Source organism: Amblyraja radiata, chromosome 30 (genome assembly GCF_010909765.2).
Source record: "Amblyraja radiata isolate CabotCenter1 chromosome 30, sAmbRad1.1.pri, whole genome shotgun sequence".
In the NCBI taxonomy this organism is placed as follows: domain Eukaryota; kingdom Metazoa; phylum Chordata; class Chondrichthyes; order Rajiformes; family Rajidae; genus Amblyraja; species Amblyraja radiata.
In genome coordinates, this window is record NC_045985.1 from 4,290,366 (window position 1) to 4,316,004 (window position 25,639).

The 25,639-nt window shown below is 48.2% G+C and overlaps 1 protein-coding gene across 1 annotated transcript in view; it reads right to left on the reverse strand.

Moving 5' to 3' along the window:
* The window catches only part of LOC116989911 (trichohyalin-like), a 78,642-nt gene that overhangs the window by 25,035 nt on the left and 27,968 nt on the right, over positions 1–25,639 (reverse strand). The window contains exons 8-12 of the mRNA XM_033047466.1: positions 25,260–25,493; positions 13,042–13,064; positions 4,911–5,127; positions 4,739–4,834; positions 2,052–2,285 (exon numbers count right to left, since the gene is read on the reverse strand). Of these exons, the coding sequence (XP_032903357.1) occupies positions 2,052–2,285; positions 4,739–4,834; positions 4,911–5,127; positions 13,042–13,064; positions 25,260–25,493 (804 nt within the window). The remainder of the gene's footprint in view (positions 1–2,051; positions 2,286–4,738; positions 4,835–4,910; positions 5,128–13,041; positions 13,065–25,259; positions 25,494–25,639) is intronic.

Genomic DNA, 25,639 nt, shown 5'->3' on the forward strand with positions numbered 1-25,639 from the left:
TCCTGTACCTGCCTTGTCTCCATACCCCCTGATCCTTTTGGCCACAAGGACCACATCTAACTCCCTCTTAAATATAGCCAATGAACTGTGGCCTCAACTACCTTCTGTGGCAGAGAATTCCAGAGATTCACCACTCTCTGTGTGAAAAAAAGTTTCTCTCACCTCGGTCCTAAAAGATTTCCCCCTTATCCTTAAACTGTGACCCCTTGTTCTGGACTTCCCCAACATCGGGAACAATCTTCCTGCTTCTACCCTGTCCAACCCCTTAAGAATTTTGTAAGTTTCTATAATATCCCCCCTCAATCTTCTAAATTTTAGCGAGTACAAGCCGAATCTATCCAGTCTTTCTTCATATGAAAGTCCTGACATCCCAGGAATCACTGGTGAACCTTCTCTGTACTCCCTCTATGGCAAGAATATCTTTCCTCAGATTTGGAGACCAAAACTGTGCGCAATACTCCAGGTGTGGTCTCACCAAGACCCTGTACAACTGCAGTAGAACCTCCCTGCTCCAATACAATAAACTCTATTGACTTTGACTTGACTCCAGCATGCTCTTAACTTCAGCATTCCCTTTGTCCAATAGGTTTGCTCGTTCCTGAGGGTGTTGGACTATAATTTTAATTAAAAATAAGTTGGTCTTCAACATATTCCTTGAGAAATTCAGCAATGAGAATGTGGAACCTGCCACCACAGATGTAGTTGAAGCACAGGTTATGTGTGATCAATCGGACATCAACGGAGCTACGAACATTGTGGATCAGTGCGGTGAATGGGTGTAAGGTGGTTTTATCTGGTGCAGCAAAAATTGACAGGAGAAGGACTGAATGGTCTGTCTGTGATGTATAGACAATAGACAATAGGGGAAGGACGAGGTCATTTGGCCCTTCGATCCAGCACCGCCACTCAATGTGATCATCCAAAAGCAGTACCCCGTTCCTGCCTTCTCCCCCATATTCCCTGACTCCGCTATCTTTAAGAGCCCTATCTAGTTCTCTCTTGAATGTATCCAGAGAACCGGCCTCCACCGCCCTCTGAGGCAGAGAATTCCACAGACTCACAACTCTCTGTGAGAAAAAGTGAGGCAGGGAAACTTCAATTAAGAACCAATAAGGAAACTGGAAATAAGGACTGGCAGATCTGTTCTTCTTTTCTCTGTGTCAATCAGGAGAATGGGGTTAGGAGGGAGAGATAGATAAGTCACAATTGAATGGTGGAGTAGGCTCGGTGGGCCGAATGGCCCAATTCTACTCTTATCACCTACGACCTTTAATTCTAGACACTAACTTTAGTTTAGGGACACGAAATGCTGGAGTAACTCAGCGGTGCAGGCAGCAGCTCTAGAGAGCAGGAATGGGAGACATTTCTGGTCCTCCCTCGGACTGGAGGCCAGTTTGCAAACAGCAACAAAGCAGAACAGGTAAATCAGCTAACTGTTCAAGAAGGAACTGCAGATGCTGGAAAATCGAAGGTACACAAAAATGCTGGAGAAACTCAGCGGGTGCAGCAGCATCTATGGAGCGAAGGAAATAGGCAACGTTTCAGGCCAAAACCCTTCTTCAGACTGATAGGGGGTGGCGGGGAGAAGGAAGGAAAAAGGAGGAGGAGCCCGAGGGCTGGGGAATGGGAGGAGACAGCTCGAGGGCTGAGGAAGGGGAGGAGACAGCAAGGGCTAACAAAATTGGGAGAATTCAATGTTCATGCCCCCCGGATGCAGGCTCCCCAAGCGGAATATGAGGTGCTGTTCCTCCAATTTCAGGTGTTGCTCACTCTGGCAATGGAGGAGACCCAGGACAGAGAGTTCGGATTGGGAATGGGAGGGGGAGTTGAAGTGCTGAGCCACCGGGAGGTCAGGTAGGTTCTTGCGGACCGAGCGGAGGTGTTCGGCGAAACGATCGCCCAACCTCCGCTTAGTCTCACCGATGTAGATCCAGCTAACTGGTTTAGATCAATATTGGGCTATTGGGAACGCTGGAATTATTTCAAATATATAACTCGCCATTTTGTGGAGGTGCATGTTTACGGAATCAAATTGAAATTGAGTTCCTCACCTTCAGAAATAACAGGCTGTCTTTTTGATCCGCCTGTTCCTGTAATCTGGAGAGCTCCTCCTGAATAGAATTTAAATTCTCTTGAATCATTCGAAGATTTTCCTCCATATGATTTAGAATCCTCTCCTCGTCTTCCCGCAGATCACGGAGAAAGCGCTGCTCTTTCTCGGTGAGAAACTGGCGCAGTTCAACAAACTGGGATGCGATGAAGGACTGGTGATTGCGTGACTGTTCCTGTCAGAAGAAAGGTGAAGATTGAGATATTATCGTGTAGGAAAGAACTGCAGATGCTGGTATAAACAGAAGATAGACACATGAAGCTGGAGTAACTCAGAGGGGCGGGCAGCATCTCTGGAGAGAAGGAATGGGTGACGTTTTGGGTCGAGACCCTTTCTTCAGACTGGTTAGGGATAAGGGAAACAAGAGTTATCGACGATGATGTGGAGAGATAAAGAACATTGAATAATTAATATATTATTTCTTCATATTATACTTCAATAGACAATAGACAATAGGTGCAGGAGTAGGCCGTTCAGCCCTTCGAGCCCTTAGCTCCGCCATTCAATGTGATCATGGCTGATCATCCCCAAACAGTACCCCGCTCCTCCCTTCTCCCCATATCCCCTGACTCCGTTGTCTTTAAGAGCCCCATCTATCTCTCTCTTCATTACACAATCGGTGGTTATTCAAACTATCTATGGCGGTTCACAGAGCTACCTCAGTAATCCCATAATCTCATATATTCGCCCTCACATGCCTTTCCCCGAGACTCTTATTCGGAATAAGGGTCTCGACCCGAAACGTCACCCATTCCTATCTCCAGAGATGCCGCCAGTCCTGCTGAGTTGCTCCAGTTTTTTAGTGTCCATTCATACATGCGTTTCACAGACTACCCATTTTCACAGTTTGTTTAAGAAGGAATTGCAGATGCTGGAAAAATCGAAGGTAGACAAAAATGCTGGAGAAACTCAGCGGGTGAGGCAGCATCTATGGAGCGAAGGAATCGAAGGTAGACAAAAATGCTGGAGAAAAATCGAAGGTAGACAAAAATGCTGGAGAAATGACCTTCCCATTTCACCCACAGCCTATTCACAGTGATTGGGCTGATCACCAACGGTGATGAAACAAACTTCTGAGCGGAGGTGCAGAACCTGGCGGACTGGTGCGCCAATAACAACTTGGCACTAAACACCTCCAAGACCAAGGAGCTGATTATTGACTTCAGGAGGTCCCATTCTGGAGAATACGCCCCAATCTCCATTTACGGGGAAAGTGTGGAGAGAGTGTCCAGCTTTAAGTTTCTGGGCACTCACATTTCAGAGGACCTCACATGGTCCACCAACACCGCCGCGCTGGTCAAGAAGGCACAGCAACGACTGTTCTTCCTGAGGACATTAAATAAGACTGGTCTGCCCCAACAGCTGCTGACAACGTTCTACCGCTGCACCACAGAGAGCATACTAACGTATGGCATCTCTGTGTGGTATCTCAGCTGCACGGAGGCGGAGAGGAGAGCTCATCAGCGCGTCGTCAACAGAGCGCAGCGGATCATCGGGACAGAGCTACCAGCCTTGGAGGGCATCTACCACACGCGGTGCCTCAGGAAGGCCCTCAGCATCCATAAGGACTCATCACACCCCTGCCACGGCCTGTTTCAACTACTTCCCTCCGGCAGACGTTACAAGGCCTTCTACGCCCGAACCCCCAGACTCAGGGACAGTTTTATCCCAAGAGCTATAGCGGCTCTGAACCGGTCCTAATGAGTGCCCCCCATCCCACCCCCTTTGGACAGTCTCCCTCAGATGGTCACGTCAATCAATTCAGCTTGCTTATTTATGTATTGTATTTATTTACCTTTCTTGTACATCAGTGGAGCTGCACACTAAATCTCGTTGCACTGACGTCCAATGACAATAAAATATATTATTATTATTATTATTATTATTATATTATTACTCCCTCCTTCCCCTCCCCTTTCCAGCTCTCCCACAGTCTAATGTCTCCGCCTCTTCCTTTCTTCTAACCCCCCCCTCCCCCACCCACAAATCAGTATGAAGAAGGGTCTCAACCCGAAACGTCACCTATTGAAATGTCAGAAAGTTGTGGCCACTGACCAGTCAATCACTGGCTCTGACCTTCCCACCATAGAAGGAACCTATCGCTGCCTCAAAAAGGCTGGCAACATCATCAAGGACCCACACCATCCTGGCCACACACTCATCTCTCCGCTACCATCGGGCAGAAGGTACAGGAGCTTGAAATCTGTTACATCCAGGTTCAGGAACAGCTACTTCCCCACAGCCATCAGGTTATTAAACCTGCCATCAAACAAACGCTGAACCATAACAGCCTATTACATGTTATCTGTTTATTTATTGTGTATATATATGGTCTATGGTATATAGACACACTGAACTTTTATCTCCTGTTCTGTATTATGTTTACATATTGTGTTGTGCTGCAGCAAGCAAGAATTTCATTGTCCTATCTGGAACACATGACAATAAAACACTCATGGCTCTCGACTCTATTCCTTCGCTCCATAGATGCTGCCTCGCCCACTGAGTTTCTCCAGCATTTATGTCTACCCATTTTCACAGGGTTAATTACAGCAGCAAATTTATTCCAGTATGTCCCTCATGCATTAATGGGTGAAAAATGACACAAACCCAGACACTCCTCCTTACCCAAACTCCGGAAATCTTCCCTTTCTGCTGCTGCTCCACGTCCTCGAACTCTAACTTCTTTTTGGTGAGAGATTGTAAGGAAGATTTAACCTGGTCCTGGGATCAGAGAACAAAGGGGTTAGCGAGACAATCGCGGATCAGGAAGGTGAACAAAATGGAGTTTGATTTTTACCTTGAACATTTCAACAGCTTCTTTAATCGGCATGAAGTTGTGAGTCTTGTGTTCCCGCGCGTCTCGGCAGATCAGGCAGATCAGTTTCTTGTCAGTTTCACAAAACAGCTTCAGTTCTTCCTGATGTTCCTCGCAGTGAAGTTTACTTTCCTTCTCTTCCGTTTTCAGGCTCAGTGTTCGAGCTTTCTCAGACAGTCTCGACAAGGCCCGACTACCCCTGAGGGTGCGGTCTGTAAATTCCTCTCTACATTCCGGGCAGGAGTTTCTCCCCTCCCTGTCCCAACTCTGTGTGATACAGGGGCGGCAGAAGTTGTGCCCACACTCCAGTGACACCGGATCGGTGAAGAAATCCAGGCAGATGGGACAAACTACCTCCTCGGTCAAACTCTCGACCTGGTCTTTCGCAGCCATTTTCCTCCTCCACTTCCTGGTTCAAACTGTTTTTCACTGACGTGGTTCTACTCGCCCCCTTGCAGTACCGCGAGTGTCAATAGCGCCCGCTGCCGTCTCGGGAATGAATGGTATTTGGCTGCAAGTGTTCATTGTGAGCAAAGATCTTATAGCGCTATATCTTATTCGCTATAAGATCTTTGATTGTGAGTGTGACTCAGGTGTCCTGACCACATCCGACCAATCTCACACCAGAGGAACGGGCCAGTTAGACACAGAACGTGCTGAATATAAAGGAAAATAGACACAAAGAGCTGGAGTAACTCAGAGATGGACAGGCAGCATCTCGGAAGGGAAGGGAAGGGCTGGGTGACGTTTCGGGTCGAGATCCTTCTTCACACTCTGATGCTCGGCGCCTTCACCCAGTCGAGAGCAGCGCCGGTGACAAGAATGCACTCGACTCGCGGGCAACGAGGAAAATGCGAAGGGCAAAAAGGCGGACACGTGGAAGAAGGGTCCCGATCTGAAACCTCGCCTGTCCAGTTCCCTCCACAGATACTGCCTGACTCACTGAGTTACTCCAGCACTTTGTCTTCTGTTGATGACTCCAGCATCTGCAGTTTCTTGTGTCTCCAGTGACACTGAGCTCCGATCTACTCTCGATCATGGGATAATAAATGCTATTTGTATTGGAGTTAATTATCTATTCAGATCGAAAGCCGCGCTAAATTACTATCTATCTTTAAGAAGGAACTACAGATGCTGGAAAATCGATGGGAGACAAAAATGCTGGAGGAACTCCGCGGGTGAGACAGCATCTATGGAGCGAAGGAATAGGTGACGTATCGGGTCGAGACCCTTCTTCACAAAGATCCATCTTCAGACTGATGTGGGGGTGGGGGGCGGGAAGGAGAAAGGAAGAGGCGGAGACAGTAGGCTGTGGGTGATGTATCGGGTCGAGACCTTTCTTCACACTGGTTAGGGATAAGGGAAACGAGGGACACGGACGATGATGTGGGGAGATAAAGAACAATGAACAATGCACATATTATTTATTCGTATTACACAATCGGTGATTATACAAACCATCAAAGTCTATGGCTGTTCACAGAGCTACCTCAGTGATCCTATAATCTCATATATTCGCCCTCACATGCCTTTCCCCGAGTCTCTCATTCGGAATAAGGATCTCGACCCAAAACGTCACCCACTCCTCTCTCCAGAGATGCCGCCTGTCCCGCTGAGTTGCTCCAGCATTTTGTGCCCATTCATTCATGCGTTTCACAGACTACCCATTTTCACAGTTTGTTTCAGAAAGAACTGCAGATGCTGGAAAATCGAAGGTAGACAAAGGTTGAAGGAGGGTCTTGACACGAAACGTTGCAAATTCCTTCTCTCCATAGATGCTGCCTGGCCCGCTGAGTTTCTCCAGCATTTTTGTCTACCTAAACTACTATCTATTTCATTGGTGACACTTGGGCTATCCTTGATCGGACTTTGCTGGCTTTACCTTGCACGAAACTTTATTCCCTTATCGTTGATCTGCAACTGAACCATCCTCTCACCAACTGGAAAGTGGCCCTGGGCGACCATTTGCCCCTTTGGAGACCCTCGGGCTATCTTTAATCTGACTTTACTGGACTATATCTTGTAGGAATGTTACAAAATTTACCTTCAGCGGCGCTGCAGTTCTGTCACTGGCCGTGGGCGCAACTTTGAGGTGGGGGCGGGATTAAATGCCGTTTCTCCTGCCTGTCCGAGATATATTTTCTCGGGCTACTAGCTGATGCTGAAAATTCGTCCGACCTGCCGTTCTCGGAATTTAAAAAAACAAACGCGGGACAATTTCAGCGCTGGAGTAAAATAAAAAGCGACTTCTAACGCCGTCAACGCAGGAAACGGAACGGATCTCACGTACGGGACAAAGCAAGGTAAGTCGTTCATTTTACATATAAACTTGCTTCTTAGGATGACTTTAATCAACTTTTCACGTTGCGAAAATGTGATTTTGGCCCCCATACGAACCGGCAGTGTTTTTCCAGTCGCTATGGGATTTAAATTCACCGCAAACCGCAACGTTCCAATCGATTGCGTTCCTCAAACTCCCACTCGCAAGCTGATGGCCATTAATTTACGGGAATGATCTTTCCTGGTCCGAGAACACTAATGCAATCATCAAAAAAGCACATCAGCGCCTCTACTTCCTGAGAAGATTAAGGAGAGTCGGATTGTCAAGGAAGACTCTCTCTAACTTCTACAGGTGCACAGTCGAGAGCATGCTGACCGGTTGCATCGTGGCTTGGTTCGGCAATTTGAGCGCCCTGGAGAGGAAAAGACTACAAAAAGTAGTAAACACTGCCCAGTCCATCATCGGCTCTGACCTTCCTTCCATCGAGGGGATTTATCGCAGTCGCTGCCTCAAAAGGCTGGCAGTATCATCAAAGACCCACACCATCCTGGCCACACACTCATCTCCCTGCTACCTTCAGGTAGAAGGTACAGGAGCCTGAAGACTGCAACAACCAGGTTCAGGAATAGTTACTTCCCCTCAGCCATCAGGCTATTAAACCTGGCTCGGACAAAACTCTGATTATTACCAACCACTTTTTGTTATTTGCACTATCAGTTTATTTATTCATGTGTGTATATATTTATATCATGGTATATGGACACATTTATCTGTTTTGTAGTAAATGCCTACTATTTTCTGTGTGCTTAAGCAAAGCAAGAATTTCATTGTCCTATACAGGGACACATGACAATAAACTCACTTGAACTTGAACTTGAATGTTATTTGGACACTTAGGCTATTTAAAAATGTTCACATTTTCTTAAGAAATGGATAGATGTTTAGATCTAGTAATTGAATTTTGTAATTAGCTACAATTGGGTAACTAACTAATTATATGCTTTAATTTCAGGTCATCCAAGTAAGATTGTTTCATATTTGTTTCAGAATGCTTCAATCTATAATAACTGAACATTTCTTTCAGTTCTCTTAATTTTTAAGAAAGTTATGGGCTTTTGACTGTCCTTGATCACAGCTTTTGAGTTAAGACAATGGGAAAGCAATAGGGAACAAGATGCTAATTTCCGAGTATGAAAATGGCCATAACTTTGTTAATACTGAAGATATGAAAGTGAATTAGATGTCAATTTAAACTTCTTGTTATGCTTTATCTGATGGGATAAATTGCAGACTTGACTTTTAAAATCTCAAAATTTTGTAACATTGCTATATAATGCATTAAACGTTATTCCCTTTATCGTTTAGGTGTACACTGTGAACGACTCGACTGTAATCATGTATAGTCTTTCCACTGACTGGATAGCACGCAACAAAAGCTTTTCACTGTACCTCAATACATGTGACAATAAATAAACTAAATTAGAAGGAAACTTAACAGAATATTGACATTAATAGAAACATAGAAATTAGGTGCAGGAATAGGCCATTCGGCCCTTCGAGCCGGCACCGCCATTCAATATGATCATGGCTGATCATCCAACTCAGTATCCCGTACCTGCCTTCTCTCCATACCCTCTGATCCCCTTAGGCACAAGGGCCACATCTAACTCCCTCTTAAATATAGCCAATGAACTGGCCTCGACTACCCTCTGTGGCAGAGAGTTCCAGAGATTCACCACTCTCTGTGTGAAAAAGTTCTTCTCATCTCGGTTTTAAAGGATTTTCCCCCTTGTCCTTAAGCTGTGACCCCTTGTCCTGGACTTACCCAACATCGGGAGCAATCTAGCCTGTCCAACCCCTTAAGAATTTTATAAGTTTCTATAAGATCCCCTCTCAATCTCCTAAATTCTAGAGAGTATAAACCAAGTCTATCCAGTCTTTCTTCATAAGACAGTCCTGACATCCCAGGAATCAGTCTGGTGAACCTTTTCTGCACTCCCTCTAGGGCAATAATGTCCTTCCTCAGATTGGAGACCAAAACTGTACGCACTACTCCAGGTGTGGTCTCACCAAGACCCTGTACAACTGCAGTAGAACCTCCCTGCTCCTATACTCAAATCCTTTTGCTATGAAAGCTAACATACCATTCGCTTTCTTCACTGCCTTGCTGCACCTGCATGCCTACTTTCAATGACTGGTGTACCATGACACCCAGGTCTCGCTGCATCTCCCCTTTTCCTAGTCGGCCACCATTTAGATAATAGTCTGCTTTCCTGTTTTTGCTACCAAAATGGATAACCTCACATTTATCCACATTATACTGCATCTGCCAAACATTTGCCCACTCACCCAGCCTATCCAAGTCACCTTGCAGTCTCTAGCATCCTCCTCACAGCTAACACTGATCCCCAGCTTAGTGTCATCCGCAAACTTGGAGATATTGCCTTCAATTCCCTCATCCAGATCATTAATATATATTGTAAATAGCTGGGGTCCCAGCACTGAGCCTTGCGGTACCCCACTAGTCACCTGCCTGCCATTGTGAAAAGGACCCGTTTACTCCTACTCTTTGCTACACCAGTTATCGTTTTTTAAGGGAATAAATCAACCCATAATGTAAATTACACGTCGAGCGTATCTGTAGGAACAGCATTTATTGCACATCCCACATGCCCTCTGAACGATTCCCTCGGCCATTTCAGGATCAACGATATGAAATGAGATGCATCATCGGCCTAAAGTCAAGGAGTTTTTATGGTCATCGTTCCACGGACAGGCTTGTTTAACATCTAAACTCTATACTCATGACTGTGTAGCTGGACATAGTACAAACTCCATCATCAAGTTCGCCGATGACACCACTGTTGTGGGACGAATCACTGATGGGGACGAGTCAGAGTATAGAAGTGAGATCGGCCGATTGACCAAATGGTGCCAGCACAATAACCTGGCCCTAAACACCAGTAAAACCAAGGACTGATTTGGACTTTGGAAGGGGTTAGGATAGGGACCCACAATCCCGTTTATATCAACGGGTCGATGGTGGAAAGGGTCAAGAGCTTCAAATTCCTGGGAGTGCACATTCCGAAGATCGTCCTGGTCCCAGAACACTGATGCAATTATAAAGAAAGCACATCAGCGCCTCTACTTCCTGAGAAGATTACGGAGAGTCGGTTTGTCAGTAGACTCTCTCAAACCTCTACAGGTGCACAGTAGAGAGCATGCTGACCGGTTGCATCGTGGCCTGGTTCGGCAATTTGAGCGTCCAGGAACAGAAAAGACTGCAGAAAGTTGTAAACACTGCCCAGTCCATCATCGGCTCTGACCTCCCCACCATCGAGGGGATCTATCGCAGTCACTGCCTCAAAATGGCTGGCAGCATCATCAAGGACCCACACCATCCTGGCCACTCACTCATCTCTCCGCTGCCATCAGGTAGAAGGTACAGGAGCCTGAAATCTGGTACATCCAGGTTCAGGAATAGCTACTTCCCCACAGCCATCAGGCTATTAAACACAGCTTCAAACAAACTATGAACTATAACAACCTATTGCATTTTATCTGTTTATTTATGTGTGTATATATATGGTCTATGCTACATAGACACACTGATCTGTTCTGTATTTATGCCTACTCTGTTGTGCTGAAGCAAAGCAAGAATGTCATTGTCCTATCTGGGACACATGACAATAAAACTCTCTTGACTTGACAACTAAAAGAACGGAGGTGATTGACTATATTCCAGGTGCTGGTGGAAGATGGGTAGAATGTATTATTTACTGACCCGGAGCAGAACCGGAACAGATTATCAGCCAGTGGTTTTCATGCCAAGGCCCAAAGAAAGGATAAAGTTTCTCCGTGAATTTATTCCCGGTGAAGGTGTGGAGATGGGACTTGGTGTCCGCGTCGTAAAATGAAACTGTCCCGGACTCGTAACTGAGATAAACTCCCACCCTCCTGGGGAAGGGACGGGCGGGGAGAGGGGATGGGGGGAAGGAGACTGCACGAAGCTTGTCACCATCCAGCTCGATGCTCCAGACTCCAGTCTCTGGGGTCAGTGTGACATCTCCCTTCTTCACCACAGACTCTGCGGCGACTCCCAGACTCCATCGCAGACTCTCCGCCACCTCCACCTCCCAGTAATGTCTCCCCGATGTGAATCCCTCCGATCCCAGCAGACACACCCAGGCCGTAAACCTCTTCCCGGTGTCAGGGAGACTCCTCCGGGTCAGTCTCAGTCTCACCCTCTTCCGATCCTCAGACACCTCGAGCAGCGCATGCGCTGTTTCCACATCCAGGGTGACGGAGACTGGGGGGAGAAGCAGAGAATCAGAGAGTCCCCACGGGGTCGGGGGGGAGACTCGGGCACAGGCGGGCGGACAACTGAAACCTTGCCCGGGGTAATTTTCCCCAATTGCGCCAGATGGAGAAGAGAAATGCATTTCCGGTTCTGTTCTTCCAGAGGTGGAGGTGAAACGTTTCTGTTGTCGTGGACGGAGAGAGCGAAACGGGACAGTGACAAGGATGGAGAAATTGTGGCTGGGTTCATGTGTGCGTCAGACTGAGTTTATGTAATGGCCGGATTAATTATCAGTGGGTGCATGTATCCTGCGTTGGTGAGTGTGTTCATGGACAGTTGTGTAAGTCATGGTGTGTCATCATCTGTATGGTGTGTGTTGGTGAGTGTGTGCTGTGTGCCTGTGGACTTGTCAAATAAATAAATTCACTGATAGACTCAAAATGCCGGAGTAAGTCAGCTGGTCCGGCAGCATCTCTGGAGAGAAGGAATGGGTGACGTTTCGGTTCAAGGCCCTTCTTCAGACTGATGGCAGGGCAAGGATAGAATGTAGTCGGAGACAGTAAGACTGGTGGGAGAACACTCTGACAGTGGAGGAGGCCCAGGACAGAAAGGTCGGATTGGGAATGGGAGGGGGGAGTTGAAGTGCTGAGCCACCGGGAGATCAGGTAGGTTAAGACAGACTGAGCGGAGGTGTTCAACGAAACGATCGCCGAGCCTGCGCTTGGTCTCACCGATGTAGAGAAGTTGACACCTGGAACAGCGGATGCAGTAGATGAGGTTGGAGGAGGTGCAAGTGAACCTCTGCTTCACCTGGAAAGACTGATTGGGTCCGTGGATGGAGTCGCGGGGAGGAGGTAATGGGACAGGTGCTGCATTCCCTGCGGTTGCAAGGGGAGGGGGTGGTTTGGGTGGGAAGGGACGATTTCCCCAGGGAGGTACGGAGGGAACGGTCTCTGAGGAAAGCAGGAAGGGGTGGAGATGGGAAGATGTGGCCTGTAGTTGGATCCCGTTCAATTTGAAGAAGGGCCTCAACCCAACACGTCGCCTATTCCTTCGTTCCATAGATGCTGCCTCACCCGCTGAGTTTCTCCAGCATTTTTGTCTACCTTCGGTTTTTTCCGAGATCTTTGGTTTCTTCCCACTCTCCAAAGATGTGCAGGTTTGTAGGTTAATTGGCTTGGTAAATGCAAAATGAAATTGTCCCTAGTGGGTGTAGGATAGTGTTAATGTGCGGGGATCGCTGGTCGGCGCGGACCCAGTGGGCCAAACCAAAATAGAATTAACTAACAAACGGGAAGTAATCTACATGCTTTACCTTGCTTAATGGAGTCAAAGGTTTCCTTCAAAACTGTCTTCAACAGAAAGAGATGGTTGAAATTCTCAAACGGTATGGAATCATCTCTCACTGACAATGGCCGCTGGTCATCTCTAACCCTGCAAATATTAAATAGCTGATTACAAACTGAGCATTGATTATTTCTCGGTAATATGTTACCGGTCCATGCAGAGTGTCAGTGAATAGCAAGTCTTACCTCCTCTTACAGTCAGCTTCCCCCTGAAATAAAGAAAACACAAATCTGAATTAACTGAGACGGATCATCCACATCCTCATGTAAATAGCTCGTTCTAAGCTTCCCCCCCAGTCTAGTTTCAGTCGAAAATAACTGAGTCAAGCACTAGCGCATCTAGACTTTATTTTGACAGAACACAATTACAGTTCCACTATTATACCTAACCAGCGCGGGTTCGATCCTTGTATAGAAACATAGAAAATAGGTGCAGGAGTAGGCCATTCGGCCCTCGAGCCTGCACCGCCATTCAATATGATCATGGCTGATCATTCAACTCAGTATCCTGTACCTGCCTTCTCTCTATATCCCCTGATCCCTTAAGCCACAAGGGCCACATCTAACTCCCTCGTAAATATAGCCAATGAACTGTGGCCTCAACTACCTTTTGTGGCAGAGAATTCCACAGATTCACCACTCTCTGTGTAAAAAATGATTTTCTCATCTCGGTCCTAAAATACTTCCCTCTTATTCTTAAACTGTCACCACTTGTTCTGGACTTCCCCAACATCGGGAATAATCTTCCTGCATCTAGCCTGTCCAACCCCTTTAGAATTTTGTACGTTTCTATAAGATCCCCCCTCAATCTTCTAAATTTTAGCGAGTACAAACCGAGTCTATCCAGTCTTTCTTCATATGAAAGTCCTGACATCCCAGGAATCAGTCTGGTGAGCCTTCTCTGTACTCGCTCTATGGCAAGAATGTCTTTCCTCAGATTAGGAGACCAAAACTGTATGCAATACTCCAGGTGTGGTCTCACCAAGGCCCTGTACAACTGCAGTAGAACCTCCCTGATCTTATAGTCAAATCCTGCCTGTTCAAGCTCTCTAGGCCTTGCACAAACAGAGACACTCCAGAAGGTCACGCAGTCCGAAGCGCTCTCCCAGAAGATCGACACAGAACCTCGTGGTAGCGACTTTTATAGGTCCCCGGACCTCGAGGGGCCAAACAATTACAATCCAATTACAGATATCGATTAACCACATACATGACAGACATTTCCCTAACCCAATACTACAGTAGCTAATACATTGTATTCAAACAGTGTTTCTTAGAGGAAACGAACATCGCAACGTTTAGAACGGAGACAAGGAAACACTTTTTCACACAGAGAGTAGTGAGTCTGTGGAATTCTCTGCCTCAGAGGGCGGTTCTCTGGATACTTTCAAGCGAGAGCTAGATAGGGCTCTTAAAAATAGCGGAGTCGGGGGATATGGGGAGAAGGCAGGAACGGGGTACTGATTGTGGATGATCAGCCATGATCACATTGAATGGCGGTGCTGGCTCGAAGGGCCGAATGTTCTACTCCTGCACCTATTGTCTATTGTGCCCTGATATGCAAGAAAACCAGACAAGGCTCAATACTTAATCCAATCATCATCCAGCAAAGTAAAGCTTTGCAACATTATTTCTGGAGTTTCTGGAGTTCTAGACTTTTTTATGTGGGGGAAAGGGGGAAACTACCTTTCAGGGTCCCTACCTGGTCGGAGAGGCAGCTTTTCTCCGGGCTGCAGTTTCGACCCGTCCTCGCGGCCTACCAGCGGGCCTGGAGCGGCGTTTCCTGACGGGGACCGCCCAGAACCACGGCTTTGGCAGCGGCACAGCGCTGGAGCGCTATCGCGGAGCGGGCGATGCCTTGTCCGGGTCGCCGCGCTGGAGCTCCGGTGAGCTGAAGACCGCCGGGAACAACATCGCGGAGCCTGCGGGTCTGAGGAGCGGCCAGCTGCGGGCGGCGGCGCCGAACTGTACACCGGGAGCCTGGGATCTCGCGACGAGATCGCCAGTAGTGGAGCTCCAACCGGCGCGGCCTTGTTGGCTTTGGAATCCGCGGCCTCCAGTACGGAAGCGGCCGTTCCAGGTGTCCCAAGCCGCTGTGAGGATTCTCCCGACGCCGGAGCACCATCACCCGGCGAGAACGGCCAGGAACATCGGGCCTCCGTAGAGGCAACTGTGGAGGCCTCAATAGGCCCGACTATGGGTGAACTGGGGTTGGGGACTGGACTTTGTGCCTTCCCTCATGGTGGGAGCCATTGTGGGGGGATGTTCTTTATGTTTAAATCTCTTATTAATGTTATGTCTGTATTCTTTCTTTATGTGCTGCATTGGCAAGAAGCATTTCACTACACATAGGTGTATGTGACCAATAAATAACCTTTGAACCTTTGAACCTTTGAACCTTTATTTACAATGTGTATGTCTGGTTTGCATTCAACCAGTACATTCTATGCATTTTCACCTAATTGTCAGGGTCTGCAGGTGTTCCCATTCCTTTCCCGCAGCTCGGATCTAGGCTCTAGACAAACTGGCACCATTCTGCAGCTTGTCACATTTCTACAGAAAGCAAAATTAAATTGACCAAATGGCCTAGCAGTCCAGAAGCCTTTACTCAATTTTAGGGTCCTAGCCTCTCCAATTTGGCCAGGATTAACACTAACAACAGGAAGTTGACCCAATTTATTACAAGGTGTTAAACAATGCCGTTTAACAACTCACACTCCCTCTGATTCACAGGGCAAAACAGATACATTGCGGAATGAGCAAAAAGGGAGAAAATATTAAAATGATAATTAGAATTAGACCATTCTGACGGGGTAGACATCAGACCAGGTTGTGGTTATGCATTTTAGCCGGATAAGATGTCTGTGATTATCGGAGAGTGTAATTTTAGACTTGTGATGAATTTGACCAGGAGGGAGCGGGGAAACATAGAAAATAGGTGCAGGAGTAGAGGCCATTCGGCCCTTCGAGCCTGCACCGCCATTCAATATGATCATGGCTGATCATCCAACTCAGTATCCTGTACCTGCCTTCTCTCCATACCCCCTGATCCCTTTAGCCACAAGGGCCACATCTTACTCCCTCTTAAATATAGCCAATGAACTGTGGCCTCAACTACCTTCTGTGGCAGAGAGTTCCAGAGATTCACCACTCTGTGTGAAAAATGCTTTTCTCATCTCGGTCCCAAAGGATTTCCCCTTTATCCTTAAACTGTGACCCCTTGTCCTGGACTTCCCCAACATCAGGAACAATCTTCCTGCATCTAGCCTGTCCAACCGCTTAAGAAATTTGTAAGTTTCTATAAGATCCCCCTTCAATCTCCTAAATTATAGCGAGTACAAGCCGAGTCTATCCAGTCTTTCTTCATATGAAAATCCTGACATCCCAGGAATCAGTCTGGTGAACCTTCTCTGTACTCCCTCTATGGCAAGAATGTCTTTCCTCAGATTTGGAGACCAAAACTGTACGCAATATTCCAGGAGTGGTCTCACCAAGACCCTGTACAACTGCAGTAGAATCTCCCTGCTCCTATACTCAAATCCTTTTATTATGAATGCTAACCTACCATTCGCTTTCTTCACTGCCTGCTGCACCTGCATGCCTACTTTTAATGTACACAAAATTGCTGGGGAAACTCAGCGGGTGCAGCAGCATCTATGGAGCGAAGGAAATAGGCGACGTTTCGGGCCGAAACCCTTCTTCAGACTGATGGGGGGTGGGGAAAGAAAGAAGGAAAAGGGGAGGAGGAGGAGGAGCCCGAGGGTGGGCGGATGGGAGGGTGGGAGGGAGACAGCTAGAGGGTTAAGGAAGGGGAGGAGACAGCACGGGCTAGCCAAATTGGGAGAATTCAATGTTAATGCCATAAGGACGCAAGGTCCCCAGACGGAATATGAGGTGCTGTTCCTCCAATTTCCGCTGTTGCTCACTCTGGCAATGGAGGAGACCCAGGACAGAGAGGTCGGATTGGGAATGGGAGGGGGAGTTGAAGTGCTGAGCCACCGGGAGGTCAGGTAGGTTATTGCGGACTGAGCGGAGGTGATCGGCGAAACGATCGCCCAACCTACGCTTGGTCTCACCGATGTAAATCAGCTGACATCTAGAGCAGCGGATGCAGTAGATGAGGTTGGAGGAGATACAGGTGAACCTTTGTCGCACCTGGAACGACTGCTTGGGACCTTGAATGGAGTCGAGGGGGGAGGTGAAGGGACAGGTGTTGCATTTCTTGCGGTTGCAACGGAAAGTGCCCGGGGAGGGGGTGGTGCGGGAGGGAAGGGAAGAATTGACGAGGGAGTTGCGGAGGGAGCGGTCTTTGCGGAAGGCAGACATGGGGGTAGATGGGAAGATGTGGCGAGTGGTGGGGTCACGTTGGAGGTGGCGGAAATGGCGGAGGATTATGTGTTGTATTTGCCGGCTGGTGGGGTGAAAGGTGAGGACCAGAGGGACTCTGCCCTTGTTGCGTGTGCGGGGATGGGGAGAGAGAGCAGTGTTACGGGGTATGGATGAGACCCTGGTGTGAGCCTCATCTATGGTGGCGGAGGGGAATCCCCGTTCCCTGAAGAACGAGGACATTTCCGATGCCCTGGTATGAAATGTCTCATCCTGGGAACAGATGCGGCGTAGGCGGAGGAATTGGGAGTAGGGGATGGAGTCTTTACAGGGGGCAGGGTGGAAAGACGTGTAGTCCAGATAGCCATGTGAGTCAGTGGGTTTGTAATGTATGTCGGTCAGGAGTCTGTCCCCTGCGATGGAGATGGTGAGGTCAAGGAATGGTAGGGAAGTGTCGGAAATCGTCCAGGTGTATTGGAGTGCCGGATGGAAGTTGGTGGTGAAGTGGATGAAGTCAGTCAGTTGTGTGTGGGTGCAGGAGGTGGCACCAAAGCAGTCGTCAATGTAACGGAGGTAGAGGTCGGGGATGGGGCCCTGGTACGTCTTGAACAAGGATTGTTCAACGTACCCGACAAAGAGGCAGGCGTAGCTGGGGCCCATGCGTGTGCCCATAGCTACGCCTTGTGTTTGGAGGAAATGGGGGGAGTCAAATGTAAAGTTATTGAGGGTGAGGACCAACTCCGCTAAGCGGAGGAGAGTGTCAGTGGCTGGGTATAGGTTGCTCCTCTGGTCGAGGAAGAACCGGAGGGCTCTGAGGCCATCCTGGTGGGGGATGGAGGTGTAGAGTGACCGGACATCCATGGTGAAGATGAGGGGGTGAGGGCCCAGAGAGTGGAATGCGTGGAGGCGGCGGAGAGTGTCTGAGGTGTCTAGAACATAGGTGGGAAGGGATTTGACCAAGGGGGATAGGATGGAGTCAAGGTATTTGGAGATGAGTTCGGTGGGGCACGAACACGCAGAGACAATGGGTCTGCCGGGAGAGCCGGGTTTGTGGATTTTGGGGAGAAGGTAAAAACGGGCCGTGCGGGGCTGGGGAACGATGAGTTTGGAGGCTTGGTCAGGTAGGGCGTGGGAATTGATGAAGTCGGTGATGGTGCTAGAAATGGTGGCCTGGTGCTCGTCAGTGGGGTCATGGCCCAAGGGTAAGTAGGAGGAGGTGTCCGAGAGTTGGCGCGTGGCCTCAGCTTTGTAGAGATCGGCGCGCCAGACTACCACGGCACCTCCCTTGTCGGCTGGTTTGATGACCCAGTCTGTGTTTTTGCGGAGTGATTCGATGGCAGTGCGTTCAGGGGGGGAAAGATTAGAGTGAGACAGGGGAGTGGAGAAGTTGAGGCGGTTGACGTCGCGGCGGCAGTTCTGAATGAAGAGTTCCAGAGCCGGGACTTTATGTGGGGGGTTCCACGAGGAGGGGGTGCATTGGAGACGGGAAAAGGGGTCATCATTTGGGGGAGAGGACTCCTTCCCATGGAAGTGCGCTGTGAGGCGGAGACATAGAAACATAGAAATTAGGTGCAGGAGTAGGCCATTCGGCCCTTCGAGCCTGCACCGCCATTCAATATGATCATGGCTGATCATCCAACTCAGTATCCCGTACCTGCCTTCTCTCCATACCCTCTGATCCCCTTAGCCACCAGGGCCACATCTAACTCCCTCTTAAATATAGCCAATGAACTGGCCTCGACTACCCTCTGTGGCAGGGAGTTCCAGAGATTCACCACTCTCTGTGTGAAAAAAGTTCTTCTCATCTCAGTTTTAAAGGATTTCCCCCTTATCCTTAAGCTGTGACCGCTTGTCCTGGACTTCCCCAACATCGGGAGCAATCTTCCTGCATCTAGCCTGTCCAACCCCTTAAGAATTTTGTAAGTTTCTATAAGATCCCCTCTCAATCTCCTAAATTCTAGAGAGTATAAACCAAGTCTATCCAGTCTTTCTTCATAAGACAGTCCTGACATCCCAGGAATCAGTCTGGTGAACCTTCTCTGCACTCCCTCTATGGCAATAATGTCCTTCCTCAGATTTGGAGACCAAAACTGTACGCAATACTCCAGGTGTGGTCTCACCAAGACCCTGTACAACTGCAGTAGAACCTCCCTGCTCCTATACTCAAATCCTTTTGCTATGAAAGCTAACATACCATTCACTTTCTTCACTGCCTGCTGCACCTGCATGCCCACTTTCAATGACTGGTGTACCATGACACCCAGGTCTCGCTGCATCTCCCCTTTTCCTAGTCGGCCACCATTTAGATAATAGTCTGCTTTCCTGTTTTTGCCACCAAAATGGATAACCTCACATTTATCCACATTATACTGCATCTGCCAAACATTTGCCCACTCACCCAGCCTATCCAAGTCACCTTGCAGTCTCCTAGCATCCTCCTCACAGCTAACACTGCCCCCCAGCTTAGTGTCATCCGCAAACTTGGAGATATTGCCTTCAATTCCCTCATCCAGATCATTAATATATATTGTAAATAGTTGGGGTCCCAGCACTGAGCCTTGCGGTACCCCACTAGTCACTGCCTGCCATTGTGAAAAGGACCCGTTTACTCCTACTCTTTGCTTCCTGTTTGCCAGCCAGTTCTCTATCCACATCAATACTGAACCCTCAATGCCGTGTGCATTGAGACGACGGTAGAAGCGCTCCAAGTCATGGTGGGCGCGGAACTCATTGAGATGGGGACGGAGTGGGACAAAGGTGAGACCTCTGCTGAGGACAGACCGTTGGGTGGGGGAGAGGGGGAGGTCGGGGGGGATGGTGAACACCCGGCAGGGGTGGGAGTTGGGGCCAGAGGGAGGCAGGTGGGTAGACTGGGGATTGGGCGATGTGTGGGGGGGGGGGGGGGGTTGTGGGTGTTGGAGGGGTGGTGGGTGGTCAGGGGGTGGGGGGGAGAGAGGGCTGTAAGGTGGGTGGGGAAGAGCGGGTGTGACATGGTTGGGGGGGATGGGGGAGGGTCAGTGGAGCAGCCACTGAGGTTAGCAAGGCTGGGCAGACGGGCGCTAGGACCCAGTGGAGTTAAGTGCAGGAGAGTGGGAGTAAGCAGCGTGGAGGCTGCAGGCCCAGTGCAGAGTCCAGGCTCCAGGTAAGGCGACGGCTGTGGGTTGCTGGAGGGGGTTGGAGTGGCGCGGGTCACCGGACCCGATGGTCGGAGTCGAGTGGCGCGGGTCAACGGACCCGATGTGGGTCAACACTTTGCCTACTTTTAATGACTGGTGTACCATGACACCCAGGTCTCGCTGCATCTCCACTTTTCCTAATCAGCCACCATTTAGATAATAGTCTACTTTCCTGTTTTTGCCACCAAAGTGGATAACCTCACATTTATCCACAATATACTGCATCTGCCAAACATTTGCCCACTCACCCAGCCTATCCAAGTCACCTTGCAGCCTCCTCACAGCTAACACCGCCCCCCCAGCTTCGTGTCATCCGCAAACTTGGAGATGTTGCATTGAATTCCCTCGTCCAAATCATTAATAGATATTGTAAATAGCTGGGGTACCAGCACTGAGCCTTGCGGTACCCCACTAGTCACTGCCTGCCATTGTGAAAAGGACCCGTTTACTCCTACTCTTTGCTTCCTGTCTGCCAGCCAGTTCTTTATCCACATCAATACTGAACCCCCAATACCGTGTGCTTTAAGTTTGTATACTAATCTCTTTATCTTTACTTGTGGAGCCACCTAGTGTCAAAGATAAAATAAGTTGTGACCACTGCCCAGTCCATCACCGGCTCTGACCTCCCCACCATCGAGGGGATCTATCACAGTCGCTGCCTCAAAAAGGCTGCCAACATCATCAAGGACCCACACCATCCTGGCCACACACTCATCTCTCCGTTGCCATCAGGTAGAAGGTACAGGAGCCTGAAATCTGCAACATCCAGGTTCAGGAATAGCTACTTTCCCACAGCCATCAGGCTATTAAACTCACCAACAAACAGACTCTGAACTACAACAGCCTATTGCACTTTATCTGTTCATTAATGTGTGTACATATATGGTCTGTGTTATATAGACACACTGATCTGTTCTGTATTGATGCCTACTATATTCTGTTGTGCTGCAGCAAGCAAGAATTTCATTGTCCTATCTGGGACACATGACAATAGAAACATAGAAACATAGAAAATAGGTGCAGGAGTAGGCCATTCGGCCCTTAGAGCCTGCACCGCCATTCAACATGATCATGGCTGATCATCCAACTCAGTATCCTGTACCTGCCTCCATACTCCCTGATCCCTTTAGCCACAAGGACCACATCTAACTCCCTCTTAAATATAGCCAATAAACTGTGGCCTCAACTACCTTCTGTGGCAGAGAATTCCAGAGATTCACCACTCTCTGTGTGAAAAAAGTTTCTCTCATCTCGGTCCTAAAAGATTTCCCCCCTATCCTTAAACTGTGACCCCTTGTTCTGGACTTCCCCAACATCGGGAACAATCTTCCTGCTTCTAGCCTGTCCAACCCCTTAAGAATTTTGTAAGTTTCTATAAGATCCCCCTCCAATCACCTAAATTATAGCGAGTACAAGCCGAGTCTATCCAGTCTTTCTTCATATGAAAGTCCTGACATCCCAGGAATCAGTCTGGTGAACCTTCTCTGTACTCCCTCTATGGCAAGAATGTCTTTCCTCAGATTTGGAGACCAAAACTGTACGCAATATTCCAGGAGTGGTCTCACCAAGACCCTGTACAACTGCAGTAGAACCTCCCTGCTCCTATACTCAAATCCTTTTATTATGAATGCTAACATACCATTCGCTTTCTTCACTGCCTGCTGCACCTGCATGCCTACTTTCAATGACTGGTGTACCATGACACCCAGTTCTCGTTGCATCTCCCCTTTTCCTAATCAGCCACCATTTAGATAATAGTCTACTTTCCTGTTTTTGCCACCAAAGTGGATATCCTCACATTTATCCACAATATACTGCATCTGCCAAACATTTGCCCACTCATCCAGCCTATCCAAGTCACCTTGCAGCCTCCTAGCATCCTCCTCACAGCTAACACCGCCCCCCCAGCTTCGTGTCATCCGCAAACTTGGAGATGTTGCATTGAATTCCCTCGTCCAAATCATTAATAGATATTGTAAATAGCTGGGGTACCAGCACTGAGCCTTGCGGTACCCCACTAGTCACTGCCTGCCATTGTGAAAAGGACCCGTTTACTCCTACTCTTTGCTTCCTGTCTGCCAGCCAGTTCTTTATCCACATCAATACTGAACCCCCAATACTGTGTGCTTTAAGTTTGTATACTAATCTCTTTATCTTTACTTGTGGAGCCACCTAGTGACAAAGATAAAATAAGTTGTAGCCGCTGCCCAGTCCATCACCGGCTCTGACCTCCCCACCATCGAGGGGATCTATCACAGTCGCTGCCTCAAAAAGGCTGCCAACATCATCAAGGACCCACACCATCCTGGCCACACACTCATCTCTCCATTGTCATCGGGTAGAAGGTACAGGAGCCTGAAATCTGCAACATCCAGGTTCAGGAATAGCTCCTTTCCCACAGCCATCAGGCTATTAAACTCACCAAAAACAGACTCTGAACTACAACAGCCTATTGCACTTTATCTGTTCATTAATGTGTGTACATATATGGTCTGTGTTATATAGACACACTGATCTGTTCTGTATTGATGCCTACTATATTCTGTTGTGCTGCAGCAAGCAAGAATTTCATTGTCCTATCTGGGACACATGACAATAGAAACATAGAAACATAGAAAATAGGTGCAGGAGTAGGCCATTCGGCCCTTAGAGCCTGCACCGCCATTCAACATGATCATGGCTGATCATCCAACTCAGTATCCTGTACCTGCCTTCTCTCCATACCCCCTGATCCCTTTGGCCACAAGGACCACATCTAACTCCCTCTTAAATATAGCCAATGAACTGTGGCCTCAACTACCTTCTGTGGCAGAGAATTCCAGAGATTCACCACTCTCTGTGTGAAAAAAGTTTCTCTCACCTCGGTCCTAAAAGATTTCCCCCTTATCCTTAAACTGTGATCCCTTGTTCTGGTCATCCCCAACATCAGGAACAATCTTCCTGCTTCTAGCCTGCCCAACCCCTTAAGAATTTTGTAAGTTTCTATAAGATCCCCCCTCAATCTTCTAAATTTTAGCGAGTACAAGCTGAGTCTATCCAGTCTTTCTTCATATGAATGTCCTGACATCCCAGGAATCAGTCTGGTGAACCTTCTCTGTACTCCCTCTATGGCAAGAATGTCTTTCCTCAGATTTGGAGACCAAAACTGTGCGCAATAGTCCAGGTGTGGTCTCACCAAGACCCTGTACAACTGCAGTAGAACCTCCCTGCTTCAATACAATAAACTCTATTGACTTTGACTTGACTCCAGCAAGCTCTTAACTTCAGCATTCCCTTTGGCCAATAGGTTTGCTCGTTCCTGAGGGTGTTGGACTATAATTTTAATTAAAAATAAGTTGGTCTTCAACATATTCCTTGAGAAATTCAGCAATGAGAATGTGGAACCTGCCACCACAGATGTAGTTGAAGCACAGGTTATGTGTGATGGAGGATTTGGAGAAACACTCGGACATCAATGGAGCTACGAACATTGTGGATCAGTGCGGTGAATGGGTGTAAGGTGGTTTTATCTGGTGCAGCAAAAATTGACAGAAGAAGGACTGAATGGTCTGTCTGTGATGTATAGACAATAGACAATACGGGAAGGACGAGGTCATTCGGCCCTTCGAGCCAGCACCGCCACTCAATGTGATCATCCAAAAGCAGTACCCCGTTCCTGCCTTCTCCCCCATATCCCCTGACTCCGCTATCTTTAAGAGCCCTATCTAGCTCTCTCTTGAATGTATCCAGAGAACCGGCCTCCACCGCACTCTGAGGCAGAGAATTCCACAGACTCACAACTCTCTGTGAGAAAAAGTGAGGCAGAGAAACTTCAATTAAGAACCAATAAGGAAACTGGAAATAAGGACTGGCAGATCTGTTCTTCTTTTCTCTGTGTCAATCACTCCTACCTACCTGCATAGTAACAGCAATGGAAAGTTGGACATTGGAAAATAATGAAATCGCCACTATACATGCAATCAAAGAATCATCATTCTGGATTAGTGTGGGTGTCAGAGGATATGGGGAGAAGGCAGGAGAATGGGGTTAGGAGGGAGAGATAGATAAGTCACGATTGAATGGTGGAGTAGGCTCGGTGGGCCGAATGGCCCAATTCTACTCCTATCACTTACGACCTTTAATTCTAGACACTAACTTTAGTTTAGGGACACGAAATGCTGGAGTAACTCAGCGGGGCAGGCAGCAGCTCTGGAGAGAAGGAATGGGTGACGTTTCTGGTCCTCCCTCGGACTGGAGGCCAGTTTGCAAACAGCAACAAAGCAGAACAGGTAAATCAGCTAACTGTTCAAGAAGGAACTGCAGATGCTGGAAAATCGAAGGTACACAAAAATGCTGGAGAAACTCAGCGGGTGCAGCAGCATCTATGGAGCGAAGGAAATAGGCAACATTTCGGGTCGAAACCCTTCTTCAGACTGATAGGAAGTGGCGGGGAGAAGGAAGGAAAAAGGAGGAGGAGGAGCCCGAGGCCTGGGGAATGGGAGGAGACAGCCCGAGGGCTGAGGAAGGGGAGGAGACAGCAAGGGCTAACAAAATTGGGAGAATTCAATGTTCATGCCCCCCGGATGCAGGCTCCCCAAGCAGAATAGGAGGTGCTGTTCCTCCAATTTCCGGTGTTGCTCACTCTGGCAATGGAGGAGACCCAGGACAGAGAGGTCGGATTGGGAATGGGAGGGGGAGTTGAAGTGCTGAGCCACCGGGAGGTCAGGTAGGTTTTTGCGGACCGAGCGGAGGTGTTCGGCGAAGCGATCGCCCAACCTCCGCTTAGTCTCACCGATGTAGATCCAGCTAACTGGTTTAGATCAATATTGGGCTATTGGGAACGCTGGATTTATTTCAAATATATAACTCGCCATTTTGTGGAGGTGCATGTTTACGGAATCAAATTGAAATCGAGTTCCTCACCTTCAGAAATAACAGGCTGTCTTTTTGATCCGCCTGTTCCTGTAATCGGGAGAGCTCCTCCTGAATAGTATTTAAATTCTCTTGAATCATTCGAAGATTTTCCTCCATATGATTTAGAATCCTCTTCTCGTCTTCCCGCAGATCACGGAGAAAGCGCTGCTCTTTCTCGGTGAGAAACTGGCGCAGTTCAACAAACTGGGATGCGATGAAGGACTGGTGATTGCGTGACTGTTCCTGTCAGAAGAAAGGTGAAGATTGAGATATTATCGTGTAGGAAAGAACTGCAGATGCTGGTATAAACCGAAGATAGACACATGAAGCTGGAGTAAATCAGAGGGGCGGGCAGCATCTCTGGAGAGAAGGAATGGGTGACGTTTCGG